Source organism: Aquarana catesbeiana, linkage group LG04 (assembly GCF_042186555.1).
Source record: "Aquarana catesbeiana isolate 2022-GZ linkage group LG04, ASM4218655v1, whole genome shotgun sequence".
Classification (NCBI taxonomy): domain Eukaryota; kingdom Metazoa; phylum Chordata; class Amphibia; order Anura; family Ranidae; genus Aquarana; species Aquarana catesbeiana.
Window position 1 is genome coordinate 264,031,663 of NC_133327.1, and position 14,817 is coordinate 264,046,479.

At 40.8% G+C, this 14,817-nt stretch overlaps 1 protein-coding gene across 1 annotated transcript in view; it reads left to right on the forward strand.

Annotated features, from left to right (window-relative positions):
- Positions 1 to 14,817, forward strand: part of LOC141139893 (uncharacterized) — a 163,373-nt gene that overhangs the window by 25,389 nt on the left and 123,167 nt on the right. The window contains 7 exon segments of the mRNA XM_073626451.1: positions 1 to 39; positions 1,799 to 1,927; positions 2,342 to 2,461; positions 9,907 to 10,017; positions 11,432 to 11,548; positions 14,343 to 14,456; positions 14,599 to 14,712. Coding sequence (XP_073482552.1) covers positions 1 to 39; positions 1,799 to 1,927; positions 2,342 to 2,461; positions 9,907 to 10,017; positions 11,432 to 11,548; positions 14,343 to 14,456; positions 14,599 to 14,712 — 744 coding nt within the window.

Sequence of the window (14,817 nt, forward strand, 5' to 3'; positions counted from 1 at the left end):
CCCTGGATAATTCCACAACTCTGGCCATAACAACACAAGGTGAGTATGTTGCATTTTAATATGATTTGAGACATACAGTAGTTTTTTCTTTTTATTCCAGGCTGATATAAAGACACACATTAATGCAATTCTGATTTAATAATAATACATTATTTAATGCATTTTAATGCAAAAAGTGTAAATACCTGAATATGACTTGGTATCAGCCTTCTGCAACCCCCTTTACAACAGAGTTTAGACAGAGAGAGGGAGAAGCAGAATAGGGAACCAGTCAGGAGAGAGAGAGAGAGAGAGAGAGAGAGAGAGAGAGAGAGAGAGAGAGAGAGAGAGAGAGAGAGAGAGAGAGAGAGAGGAGAGAGAGAGAGAGAGAGAGAGAGAGAGAGAGAGAGAGAGAGAGAGAGAGAGAGAGAGAGAGAGAGAGAGAGATCCTTCTGTTTTTGAATTGTATTGCAACTGTACTGTCTGCTCTCATGTGGTAAAGCTGAACAAACTGTTGGCACTAATATATAACCTGTATAATAATATTAATCTGCTCCATTTCTCTTTCATTAGCCAGCCACAGGGTGGGGAGGGGGGGCAGTGCAGACTGCCCCCACACTGTGTATATACTGCTATACTGCTCTCCTGCCTTTCTCTGCCACAAACCCCCTCCCCCCAAGTGACTGGTTGCCCTTAACACCAATGCAAAAACAGATTAAAAACTGACATCCCCTAACCACCTTTTGTTTGAAAGACGGTACGCTTGCGTGCCATACTGGAGGGCATACAGATTTGTTTTTGATTAGATCTCACACTGTATTGCTTCATGTACAGCACATCTGATCATCACCCATGTACTGTTGTTTTTCTCTTATAAAATGCAAAAAAATATATTTTAACTCTAAAAACTGACATCTGTTGTTTTCGTCGCGATCCGTTTTTCTGTCGGATGATAACTAGGGCTTTCATCCGTTCAAAAAAACATATGTTGACAGAAAGCGGATGAAAACGGATGAAAATAGATGATCACACGTTGTCATCTGTTTTCCCATTAGAATGCTTGATGTCCGTTTTTTATCCGTCAACAGATGGAGGGAAAACAGACAAATGGTCCGTATGTGTGAAAGGGGCCTAAGAGAACATAGCACTATTTCAAAGAGGAATGGGTTTTCTGAGTAACAAAGGTAAAAACAGGCAACTAGTAGTGTCTGCTTTTAGGCAGTGCATTATTTTTTAAAACAATTAAATAGGGTAACAGGTTCTCTTTAAGACCCATTCACGCACCTTGCACTGCATTAATGCACTTTATGAACATCAAATGCTCTTAAGTTGATGTGTGTTGAATACATTTTTTAACACATTGCATTAACGTTTTTTTCTTTTTTTTTACAGCAGAAGCCAAAATATGTTTTTTTTTCCCCCTAAAGGCACTTAGCAGCACATTGTAATGTATATGCAGCATGTTCCATTTTTGACCAACCTACATTAATACAGCCTGTTGGTCTGAAGTAGGACAATTGGACTCAAGGCAGTTTGTCTTATCCTTTAATTGGGGCTGCATTGAGCCATGCAGACCAACAAAACACAATGCAAGTGGTGTGAATGGCCTATCATAGGGCCAGGAGTGCCTCATCCTTCCAGTTAGTAATTCTAGAATTCATTTTTAGCCGCCATTAGATTTGTTCATGGCTAAAATGGCTTATTCCATAAGACAGTAGAGAATATTTAGCTTTGCAGCCGATGCATAAAAACTACATTTTCTGAAAGACTTTCAACCTAGTAAATTGACCTAATGTTTTCTAATGCTTCTTTCAAATAGCAATTATTGTTTGCAACCTGCTATGTACCAACGGTCAATGCTACATCAATCCTGGAACTACAAACTCTGTGTGCCGTTGTAACAGTGGCTTTATACCAGACTCATCACAGTCTGATAGGATGTGCACTGGTAAGTTATATAACATAAACATATTACTCCTTTTTCGCGGGATATGCATTTTTTTTATTCAAGGATATATAGTACATGCAGGCAAAGCATAGTTTTATCAATGTCTATGGTAATAGTAATTATTGTTTATTGTCTTATTTTTCTCCTTGCTATATTTTATATCTGTGTTTTTATTTTTATTTTTTTATTTATTTATTAAGAATAGATGAGATTGGTTTAAATTGTGTCATGGATTAAGAATAACCACTGTAAAGAGATTGCTGAAACAAATGGTCACCTCTTTTTTTAAGTCAAATAAGGGTTTCCTGGCCTGTAAAGGATTTGTGCAGAATGGTTTGCCTGTATGTAGTAAATGTATACGAGTGACTGTCAATTATTTTTATAGTTTCAACCCAAAATGATCATGTCTTACAGATATCAATGAATGTAGCCAACAGCCATGTGACCAGATCTGCTCCAACACAATTGGTTCATACTCATGCTCCTGTCAAGATGGGTACTCTAAAAACCCAAGCAACACAAATCAGTGCATCCGTAAGAATTCCTTTTTTTTTTTTTACTATACAAAAAAGTCATGAATTTGCTAAGATAGATTGCTATCGATGGTATTTTGATGGCACTTAAAGAGTAACTCCACTTTTGTTAAGAAAAAAACATTTTCCTCTGGGTGATTTTTGTACATAGCATGGATTTTTAATTGTTTTTCAATAGTTTTTCTTTGAAATGATCAAAAACAATAAGTACAGAAAAGAATGTTGTACAGACAGAAAACAACAAAAGCAATAAACAAATCATAGCAGGGATTTTCACAAACTTTGTGACATATAAGAATAGAGTGCTGAACCCAACACACTGGGAACCCCCAGCCCTGGTATTCCCAGTGGGGAGCTAGTATACAAGATGGTAAATAGTAAGGGATGGTAAAGTGAAAAAAATATATAAGACACTGACTGTAATAAAGTCCATATTGGCTCTGATAATGTCCATATAGTTCATGGGAAAATAGTAACTATAGAAGGCAGCCCCGTTGAAGAAAAAGAAGGAATCTTCTGGACACTCTGGGGATAAAACAAAGGCACCACTCTAAGTGCAGTAAAACTCAAAATGTTTAATGTAAAGCTGTAAAAGCGGTACTCACTAGGGTACAATGTAAACAAACATATTGGCATAAGACTGCCGGATATCCTGGGAGTGTGTCTGATCCGGGTGCTGGATGGCGGTGGTCTATGGTGAACAGGCTGCACCGATGGATGCCGACACTTCCTGTCTTTGGAACGCATGCTGACAACCAGGGGGATGAAGTCACTTCCGGAATGAAGAACGAATAGGCGATGCGTTTGCGGAGCTACGCTCCTGCCTCAGGCCTGAGGCAGGAGCGTAGCTCCGCAAATGTGTTGCCTATTCGTTCATCGGAGACCACAGCCATCCAGCACCCAGATCAGGCACACACAGGATATCCAGCAGTCTTCTGCCAATATGTTTGTTTACATTGTTCCCTTGTGAGTACCGCTTTTACAGCTTTACATTAAACATTTTAAGTTTTACTGCACTTAGAGTGGTGCCTTTGTTTTATCCGTAGAGTGTCACAAACTTTGTGACGGAGTCCTATCTTTTGTTATTCTGAAGAAATAGCTGTTTGTTTGCTGTGTCCATGTGCAAAGTAAATGTGAATGGGAGTGACTTTATAATCATCAATCAGCTACTTGTAGGGTTGTAATGAAAAAGTGTCAGGGTCTGAATCCTCTTAGAAACAATTAACCCTTTGGGAGTATATCACCGAAATTGAAAAATGCTTGTTGTAGAGGATACGAGGATGCCTAAGATCAAATGTGTATCTTAGTTTTATCTCAGGGAAAATCAATAAGATAATAAAACAAGCAGGAAATCACATTTCTGAGTGAATGCCTCCAGGCTACCATTATATATAGCATTTTACAGAAAATTACAGAGCTGCAGCTTGAAAAACAAAGGTAATTTGTAATAATGTTATGTTACAATAAGGCTTGTATTTTTTTTTTTTTATTGGCAATATTTTTTCCCACAAAAGTGGAGTGACCTTTTAAATACATTATTTTGCAAGTTGTTTTTTTCACATTAAGGTGTTATTAAAATAAAGAAAAATACAGTACAAAATTGAAAAAGAAGAACAGAGAAAATATTTAATGGATAATAATGGATGTTTATATGTACCAAATGGGGTTAGTTCACTAAAAGAGACATAAATGTTCACTTAGCTTAGCAAAGAAAGTGTAGCAGTGTTCACTTTGAATACTCAATCATGTGCAAGGTTAATAACAAAAAAAATTTGATTTTTCTTTGCTTGTATTAGTGTTATCAAATTAAACAAAGCCTCACTGCTAAGTGAACATTTAGGCTAGATTTACATTGTTCTTACGGCAGTTTTCCTTGTCCTTTCACATTAAGCTGCAGCACATACATGTGAACCAGACATATAGGAAATTCAATTTCTACTATAATTCACTTTCTTGCAGCCAAATACAGGAGTTGTGTGAAAACTGACTTCCCACCAGCTACTCTTCTTCGTCGGGTGGACTACTGCAAAGGAGCTTGTTCCTATTTTGGACACATACAGCAAAGAAAGTGGCCATATTTCAAAAAATTCTAGGCAGGGGTAGATTTATTCTTAATTTATCTATAAGCTCTATAATTAATCCCATTCTGGGATGTGGTAGGGAGTGAAATGTGTTAGAAAGGATGGAGACTTGCAGGGGTCCCTGTTGTGCATCTTAACCTCTTGCCGCTCACGTAACGTATATGAGCAGTAAAGAGGGTGGGCTTTAACGCCCACATGCCTCACATATGTGTCCGTGGACTCCAGAGATTTCTGTACTGGGAGAGTGCTTGTTGCACGCTCCTAGCACAGTGATTGAGCTGTTAAAGACAGCTCTGGGTCCATACTCATGATTGGAAGTAAATCTACTTGTGCTTGGGATGTTTTAGGGTGTGGTTGCGTTCTTTCTTTGCTATAAGAACATTTACTTTGCAAAGGGGACATTCTCTACTCTTTTCATAAATCAACACCTATGTGTATACAGGGTGTGGCAAGGAATTTTCCGGAAAGGATCAAAACAAGCAGGAGCCTATGGGGCTGTTTTACTAAAGGCAAATAAACTGTGCACTTTTCAAAGTGCAGTTGCACTCTGCAAGAGCAGTTGCTCCAGAGTTTAGTAAATGAGCAGACGTTCTGCTGACTTCCATCACCCAATCATGTGCAAGCAAAAATGCTGTTTTTTCAATTTGCCTTGCATGTGGTTGTGTATTCTTTGCAAAGTGAAGCCTTACCTGATTTACTAAACTCTGGAGCAACTGCACTTTTCAAAGAGCACAGTCTTTTTGCCTTTAGAAAATCCACCCCTATGATTCACATTAAGTCCCAGCCTTTTAATGCATTCATGCCAGCAAACAAAATGGCCTAGAAAATGCATTTTACCAAAACCTTTTTTTGTGTCCTACGATTCTTCTATTATCACCATCCCATACAGATTGATATTAATTCTGTAGCTTTGAGCTGTTCTAAATGGTTTTCAGCATCATTGAATTACAGCCATGTGATCTGAGAGCTATGAGACTTGTCATTTGTGCACCTACACTTCATTATTGTAGAGTTAATTTTCACTTAAAGTGGTATTAAACCCCAAACTAAAAATGCAATAATCATTAGATGTGGTGGCTCGGTTTTCTTTTTGTTTGGCTTTTTTCCTTCTGTTTTCACCTGGTGATCTGACCAGTAACATGCCTCCTGTGTTAGACTGCCCCCACTCTGGATAAAGGAGCACAGGGGGCACCTTTGGACAGCAGCATTGTCAGTCTGCAAGGAGGTGAGTGTTCGACGTACTAGCAGATTTAGATACACTAACAAACTGAAGCCAAACTCCAGGTAACACTTGATAAGCAGTTACAGCAAACAGTGTTTCTTAATTTGGGAATAAAGGTTTTACATAAATAAATAAATGCTGATCATTGTAAGCCCCCTGTCAGTGTTAAATGGCATATATCATCTCTGTAACTGGTATTTACTGGAGAGCCTTTGCTTTTGAAAAAAAATAGACTTACTGGCTCAATTACCAGAAAATAAAGAAATAAAGCCTAAAAAAGAATATGTTTGCTTTTGGGTTTCACACCACTTTAAACCAAAAATGTACTGTAAAATGAACATCTGTCAGCAAAAGCTGTTCTTTCCTGTGTCTAGAGGAAGTGTTTTTTTTATCAGAGAAAACTTGGCAATAATGTTACTGATAAGCTAATGTGAAGTTGTTGTTTTTACTTATCTTTTCATGACATTTGAAGCTTAAGGTGATTGTAAACATTAGATTTTTTAAAAGATAAAAACATATCATACTTACCTGCACAGAGCAGCCCCAATCCTCCTCTTCTCAGGTCTCCCATCAAGCCACTTGCTATGGGGGAACTCATGTGGGCTTGCTCCCGAGCTGGCTCTTTGTATGTGTCCATAGACTCACAGAGCAAAGCTCAGCCCCGCCCCCCACTCCCTCCTCACTGGTTGTATCTGAGCCAGTGAGGAGGGAGCGAGCTGCTGCTCTCATACACACTGCTGAATTGAGATCAGGCTCTGGTAAGTATAAGGTGGATGGAGGGGAGCTGCATACTGAAGGTGTTTTACCAATGCATTAAGGTAAAACACCTTCAGCCTCTACAACCACTTGAAGTGCAAGTAGATTCAAGGGTCTTCTCAAGTTAGCAAAATGTGTTGGGGTGACATTAAGAAAAAATGCTACTGCAGCACACCTGAAATAAGGATGTGTGTTTTTGTGTGCTGCAGGAGCTCATGTGCTCATACCTGCACCGTACAAATGTGAATGGAGCCTAAAGCTGACCACACATTATTCAATTTTCTTATTTAATTTCCCTCAGATTTACCTTCAACTATGTAGTGCAAGAGCCTGCCTGATTGCATACAAATTGAAAGTGTTTAAGTTTGACCTCATATTATATGTTTTTGGTAAATCTAAATGAGAATTGTACTAGACAATTGTAGAATATATGGCCAGCCTTATAGTCTGGTGCATTCACAATGCTTCTGTTAACATTTATGTTGAACAAGCTGAAGTTAGAAGATGATTGGCTACCATGCACAGCTGCATCAGATTTTGCACTCCAGTTTTAGTAAATCAACCCCAATGTCTGGTTCAATTTAGCACTTTACCTCAAGGGGTTATCTACCTAGCAGCCTTGTCACAAGTATACGTGGGTCACCTGTTTACGTTACCTGGTGGCCCCCCCTTAGCTATATAAAAGTTGTCATCAAGAAGAAGTGTTACTCGGCATGGAGGCGGAGCTGTTGCAGCTTATTTTTTTTCGGTTCGTCGGGAGGCGTGAGATGGATTTACATTGTGGGACATTTTTTTTTTTAAATAAGGTCTTGTCCCAAAGTGTCTCTTGTCATTTTCACTATTTTTGACACTTTTTTTCTTGAATTGGTAGGAGTACAATGTACCCATTACCAATTCATATAGGGGGGCGGGATCTGGGGGTCCCCTTGCTTTGGGGGTAACTTTGAAGCACCCCCCCAAGTTGAGGGCATGTGGCCTGGTATGGTTCAGGGGGGGCGCTCTCTCGTCCCCCCTCTATTCCTGCAGCCTGCCAGGTTGCGTGCACGGATAAGGGTCTGGTATGGATTTTGGGGGGACCCCTATGCCATATTTTTTTTAATTTTAGCGCAGAGTTCCCCTTTAAAAACCATACCAGACCCTGGTATGATTGTTAGGGGGACCTCTACACCATTTTTTTTTATTTGGTGCAGGGTTCCCCTTAATATCCATACCAGACCTGAAGGGAATTTGGGGGGACCCCCACGCAATTATTTTTTAAATTTTGGTTCGGGGTTCCCCATAATATTCTAATCAGACCCAAAGGGCCTGGTAATGGACTGAGGGGGGACCCATGCCGTTTCTTTCAATGAGTTTTATCTATATTGCCGAGACCCAACACTTCATTACAGCCGCAAGCAGTTTTAAATTACTTTTTTTCCTTTAGAAATGTAATTTTGCTGCGGTACTGTTCTAAACACAGTAAAAATGCGCCACTTTACAGGCATACTATAGACACCCCCCAGGCACGGTATTTAAAGGAATATTTCATGTTTATTGTTTCACTTTAAGCATTATTAAAATCACTGCTCCCGAAAAAAACGCTAGTTTTTAAAACTTTTTTTTGCATTGATACATGTCCCCTGGGGCAGGACCCGGGTCCCCAAACACTTTTTATGGCAATAACTTGCATATAAGCCTTTAAAATTAGCAAACTGGGGGGTGCTCATCCTTACCCGGGATATAGCTAATATGGGGCAAGAGGGAGCAAAGTGGGGGCCATGCTGGGAACAGATACCAACTTGCTGCAGGTATAGCTCTTGTGGTGTGCTACATTAAAGGAGATTGTGGGTGGATTTCAGACCCATCAAAGCTGGTAAGGCTGTAGTAATAAGCTTTGCAGCTTTTAGACTCAGCAGGGTAGCAAACAAGGGAAAGAGGAAAAAAAAAGTTTGTGTACTTATCTGTCCTGGCTGCATACCGTGAAGGCCAGTTTAGTGGTCACGGCGTGCGATGCGAGGCAGGGGAGCTTTTGTGGGGCTCGGGTGCTGGTGTTGAGCCATTGAGGCTGGGGTGTCTCTTGTTGCAGACGGCGAGCGGTGTCTCCGATATCGCACATCCTGCGATTCCAACGGTTCCTCTCTGGCAGGGTGGTGTTTCAACCTGGGGCTGTTGAAATCTGCATGCCAATTTGGAACTTCGACAGTTGGGAGGTAGAGTGTTTGGCAGAAGGCGTCTAATTCTTCTGGGACCCTCAGTATGGCCATGCGGCCCTGGTGGGTAGCTGACAGTTAGAATGGGAACTTCCACTGGTAGTGGATTTCCCTGGTCCGCAGGACGTCCAGGAGGGGACGCAGGTCCTTGCGGTGCTTGAGAGTGATGGCCAAGAGATCTTGGTGAATGTGTACGTCGTGCCCCTCATGGGTTGATGGGTGTCTGTGGGCACCTATCGAGGAGGTGGTTGAATAGACTTGTTTCTGTGGGGAGTATTTGTTCAGGCTCAACTGTCTCATGGAGGCCTCTCACCCTCAAATTGTGTCGCCTCCCTCAGTTATCCAGGTCCTCGACATGCTGTTGGAGGTTTTGGAGCTGCAGGGTGTGCGTAACCGCAGTGTGGTGAATCCTCCATATCGCTGTGTGTTGGTGTGCAGCAGTGAGCTCTACTTGATGTACTCTGCCTGCTATCGATTGTATTTCATGGTGGAGATCAGTAATGGCCGCAAACAGCGTGTCTTTGATGTCAGCCGCTATTGTGCATAGATCTTTCAGGCTCGGCTGTTGGAGCGATGGCGGGTTTCCCTCAACAGAGGAGGGAGGCGGCCCAGTGGGTGTTAGGCTGATCCCGTTGTGGCTCGGCGTGGGTTGAAGCTGGAGATGACCGCCTGTGTCTGGAATATCTCCGGGATTTTCTAGCTTATGCGCTAATGTCTCGTGGAGAAAGGGATCTGGTAGCTGAGTTTCTAATAGCGGTGTTCTCCGGTAGAGCTGAGTGTTGGCTGTTGGGCATATATAAATCTTTCATACATTAGCCTGAGCAGGTATAATAATTCTTCTATAAGCCTGGATAAAAAAAAGTACACTGGTCCTCTATTGACTTATATTATCTGCACTGTGCTTAAATATTCATAAAGGACAGTTACAGGCAAGTTTGCATTATTCAAGCATCCATGTTGTCTGTCAATAGAGGCGATATGACCAGACTGGTGCAGTAAGATGCAAATATTGAATAAAGCAAAATGGCTGGTTAGTATAACCAAACAAATATAAAACGCATGCCCTAGGATACATTTTATAAACATAATTTCTGCTTACCTATCATATCAAGTTCTTACTTATGCACTTCTCTTATTGTTTTATTTCAAAAAATTATAGTTACTGTAAATGATATGTGTTCTGTTTTTTTTTTTGCAGTGAATAATTATTGTAAGAGTTCACCCTGTGTGCATGGCCAGTGTCAAAATGGTCTATATAACTACATATGCCTGTGTAATGCTGGATGGGAGGGATCCACGTGTAACACAGGTAAGTCACAGTTATAGTTTCCATTTGATATTAGATACAGCCTTTTTTCAGTTATCAAGGGATAACAAATTCTTTTAATTAGGAGGATTTTGAGAAACTGTTAAATCTGGTCAGACAGCTCCAATGCAGTAGTAACGTCCTGCATATGTGCAGCTGAAGCACAATCATGTCCAGCAGAGCACCTTCATTGTGCACACACAGGGCATTCAAAGGAAAATCAGCATCACTGTCTGCTTGTTGCCAGACCGTGTTGTTACTATTAAGGTGGTGGTGTTTCGAGGGTGGGTTTGACTTTTGCATCTAAGTATGTATGTATCTATGCATGTATCTCAAATTGTACTGAAGCCTTAGAAGGACTGGGAGACATTTCCACTTGGCATGTCACTAAGGGGCATATTTATACAGCAGGGAATGTGACTTTCATCAGACATTCACTAGTAGTAAATCCATCGCTGTCATGTAAAGCAAATACACCAGGAAGGTTGACCTGCAGACAGTTAATGTTTAAAGAATGCTTTATAAATCTACCCCTAAATATCGGCATAGATCAGTGGTTCTTATCCTCAATCCTACCCCCAATGGGCCATGTTTTCAGGTTTTCCTTTACTTTGCATAGCTGCTCTAAATCAATATCAATGAGATGGTATTGATAAGAGCTATTTTATCAAAGGGAAGTTCCCAAAACATGGTACTTGAGGACTGAGGTTGAGAACCACTGGCATAGATGATCATTAGCAAATTCCATTACAAGTTTCTATTTCCATATTTCCATTGCAATAATTATCTTAAAGCAAACAATTTAGGCCAAGGAAATTCTGTGCTTGCTTCAACTTCAATAGGTCAGACAAGGAAATAGACTTTATTTTTTTAAAACATTACCAAAATGGATCTTTGATGTGCTGAAGGTTGCTGCTCTTGTAATAATGATACAAGTAAATCATGCTCACTTTGTTTAGTTCAGAAAGCATAGTACTATACACGAGTGCTGCAGCTAATGAAAGGCATTCAAGCAGAAAGCCAAAGGGGAAAAAGAGAATGATGTTGTGATTTGCTTTGTTGTTGGGGGACCCACTGAAACCCCGGGTATCTAAAACTCATAGTAACTGCAACCTCTCTGATCCCTGTTTTAAAGCCGCTTGTGAACCTAATGTTTAATAACCACGCTCCCAAAGTGTAAATACAAAACAAATCAATAAAAGAACATACACCAGTGAAGTGTCGAATCGCAGCAAAATTGTGCCACGATCAGGGTGCCATTGTGACAAGTATCGCACGGGCGTCACTCGATTTGCCGCTTATTCAAATTGCGGGAAGAAGCTATTCGGAATGCCAAGATGTGAACGGAGACTAAATGTACCGATCTAGAAGTGCTACCATTGTATCCTCAGCTAAATTATTTTGTTTGCTCCATCAGATATTAATGAATGTGTCAGAAACAATCCCTGCAGCTCGCACGGCACTTGCAATAACACCCTGGGCTCCTACACCTGCAATTGCATGTCTGGGTGGACTGGACCATTATGCAGTATTGGTAAGCATCAAATGAAGAACTTGTCTTCTCTAATCTTGAAATGATCCTTTCCTTTGCCCATGCAAAAACAAAGCAAAGCAAAATGTTTTTTATGATGTCTGTCCCCCAACCCTTCTTATCTTCACCCCCCGCTGTTTTGTTCAACTGTTTAAAGTGAAGGATAATGTCTGTGCTTGGGGAGGAAGTAAACCTTGCCCCATTCTCCTATGATGAAGCACTTGTCATCCGGTGAGCCACTGTCTGATTGCAACCTGCTGACCTGGATGACCCCCATGGGCATCTTTAGTGAGGGCAGTGCTTATAAAAGGCATTGGCTCATTGCAGTTGCCTCACATTCAGCATTTGGCTAGGTCAGAGACATGACATTTTGGCTAGGATAGGGAGAGGTTCCAAAGGAGGAAGGACAGCATAGAGACCGCTTGCTGGTGCTGCTGTAGGGAACCCCTTTCACTACTAGTCCATTGCTGCTTACTGCCTACCAGCCACATCCTGTGGAAGGTGCTGTCAGTTTTTGAGCATCGCTCCCCGCAAGGGCTGTATATTCATTTCTGAGTGTTGCCACCAGTGCTAAGTTGCTCCACAGACTCTCTTACTGTATGTTGGAAGATTTGCGACAATACAATTCCTGCAAGTCCTTGGGGGTGCCTACCACCTGGGCCTTCCTATAATCACCATTAGTTTCTGTATCTTGATTGTCGTCTTCATGCAATATACATAGTACAACCCATGCTCCTTTTAGAGGATTGTTTAGGCAATGGAGTTATTATCTAGCATACACCTGTCTTAGATCGCCCTAGAATGGTTGATTTTGCTCAGTGTAGTAGCTCACAACATGACTTTTCATAGATAGATGAAGAGTTTTATATCTCTGTCAATAACTAAACAATGCAATTCACTTTGTTCTCAGGTAAAGGTATTATTGGGGATTTCTGTGTAATGATGGGGGTAGAATGCGGGGGGTCTATGTGTGTGTGTGTGTGTGTTTGTTTTTTGGGATGTTGAGGTGTAGAGCAAAATTGCATGGGTGGGGGCCAAGAAAATGTTTGCCCAGGGTCCAATCAATATTAAAGATGGCCCTGCCCTCACCTGTTTTCTGATCAGGCATAATCACTTACGAAAAGGGGAATATAGAGAATGAATTGTATACTGTCTCTATATGCTACAGGATACAGTCATTGCATGACTCCTTTAGTCTCCCCATACATATAGTTTGTACCGATTTGTCCTGAATTGTTACGTCTTTGGAAAAACATAAGTAACTTAACCACATGCCGACCAGGCCATAGCCGAAAGACGGCTACAGCGTGGTCGGCTTATTCTGGATGGGCGTCCATGGGACGTCCTCACAGAATTGCGCACCCCCTGGGAGGCGCACCCGGGAACATCCGTGACCGCTGGGTCCGCATCACGGATCACAGTAAATGGCCGCTGACAGCGGCCATTTACCATGTGATCGCTCAGTAAAATGACTGAGCATCACTTGTAAACAAACCGGCATCATGTCATGACATCAGTTCCTCCCTCCCCTCTCTGTACCGATAGGTACAGTGTGAGAGGAGAGAGGGAGAGATCGTTTGCAGCACTGTGGGCACTACAGATTCAGCCCACAGCCCTGCTCAGTGCCCATACTCTGCCAGTACTCTGCCATACTAAGCAATACTATGCAATACTCTGCAATACTTTGCAATACTATGCAATATTCTGCATTACCATGTAAAACTCTGCAATACTATGCAATACTCTGCCAATACTCGCCAATACTCTGCCAATACTCGCCAATACTCTGCAATAAATTTTAACAGAAACAAATAATTTTTTTTTTTTTTTTACCGAATTTTCAGTCTTTTTTGATTTATAGCGCAAAAAATAAAAACCCAGCGGTGATTAAATACCACCAAAAGAAAGCTCTATTTGTTTGAAAAAAAGGACAAACATTTCAAATGGGTTTTTACAGTGTTGCATGACTGGGTAATTGTCATTCGAAGTGTGAGAGCACCAAAAGCTGAGGATTATACTTTTTAAATAAAAATACCCCTATAATACACAAGCTTAATGTATTCTAGTAAAGTTAGTCTGTAAACTAAGGTCTATTTTGTTTGTTTTTAGCAGTAGTTTGTTATTTTATAAACTTACAGCAGGCCGCGGCCATCCTAAGTGTGGGCATCTGAAGCCACACTGTATTTCTTCCTGGATCTCATCCTTGCAGATCTTGCACATGCTCAGTGCAGCACAAGCAGTGTAATAGGTTTCAGGTCAGGTTTCCATAGCAACGGCAGTGTCAGAGGAAGGTGCCGCCCCTTCCCAGAAGGCATTGCAAACAGGAAATGATGCGATGGGCCACGGCCAGGGAGGAGGAAGTGAAAAATGAATACAGCAGATATACAGTAGGGGCTGAGAATTTTTTTTTTTTAAATATCCAATTCGTTTACAGTGCACAGTTTAGTGAGGGATGCTGAAGAGTTGTAAAAGTGGGTGGAACTCCAGTTTAAGTGCCCAGTGGTCAAGTGGTTAAAGGAATAGTTCGTTCAGAATATCCAATCATATGCTACCAATTTAGCAAGAAATAACAGGATTTTTACTTGCACATGTTTGCATTATTTATGTGAACTCCACTTCACCTTATTAACTATATTTTACGAAGTAAAGATGCACTTTGCAAAGTAAAATTTTGAACTTTATTACGTTAACTGTATTATTTATGAATAATTCTCATTTGATTGTTTTATTTAACGTTTTGCTTCATTGCCAGCAGCTATCTTTTAAAATCATATATATCTTATTTAATTCATTTTAGATATCAATGAGTGCCTTTCTAACCCATGTGGCAGTTATGGAACTTGTTACAACACTATAGGAAGCTATGTATGTTCCTGTAATCCTGGATTCACTGGGGTCAACTGTCAAACTAGTAAGTGAGCCAATATAATCTTTCCAGCCAGCATTGGTAGATATTACCTGCTTTGCATTCAAGACTTCATCTCTGTAATCTCTTTATTTATGTTAGCTATAGTTATTGTGCACTTCACTAATATTTGTTTTTACACCCACAGATATTAATGAGTGTGCGAGCAATCCCTGTATGAATGGTGCCAGATGCAATGATCTCATCAATGCTTTCTCCTGTACCTGTGCTCAAGGTTTCACTGGCAGGTTCTGTGAATTAAGTAAGTAATACAATATTCAAATTTGTGTTGAACTTATTTGGGTGGTAAAGTACCAATTTTTGGGCCCCACATAGGCAGAGCTTAGCTAAAACTGGTGAGACGTGT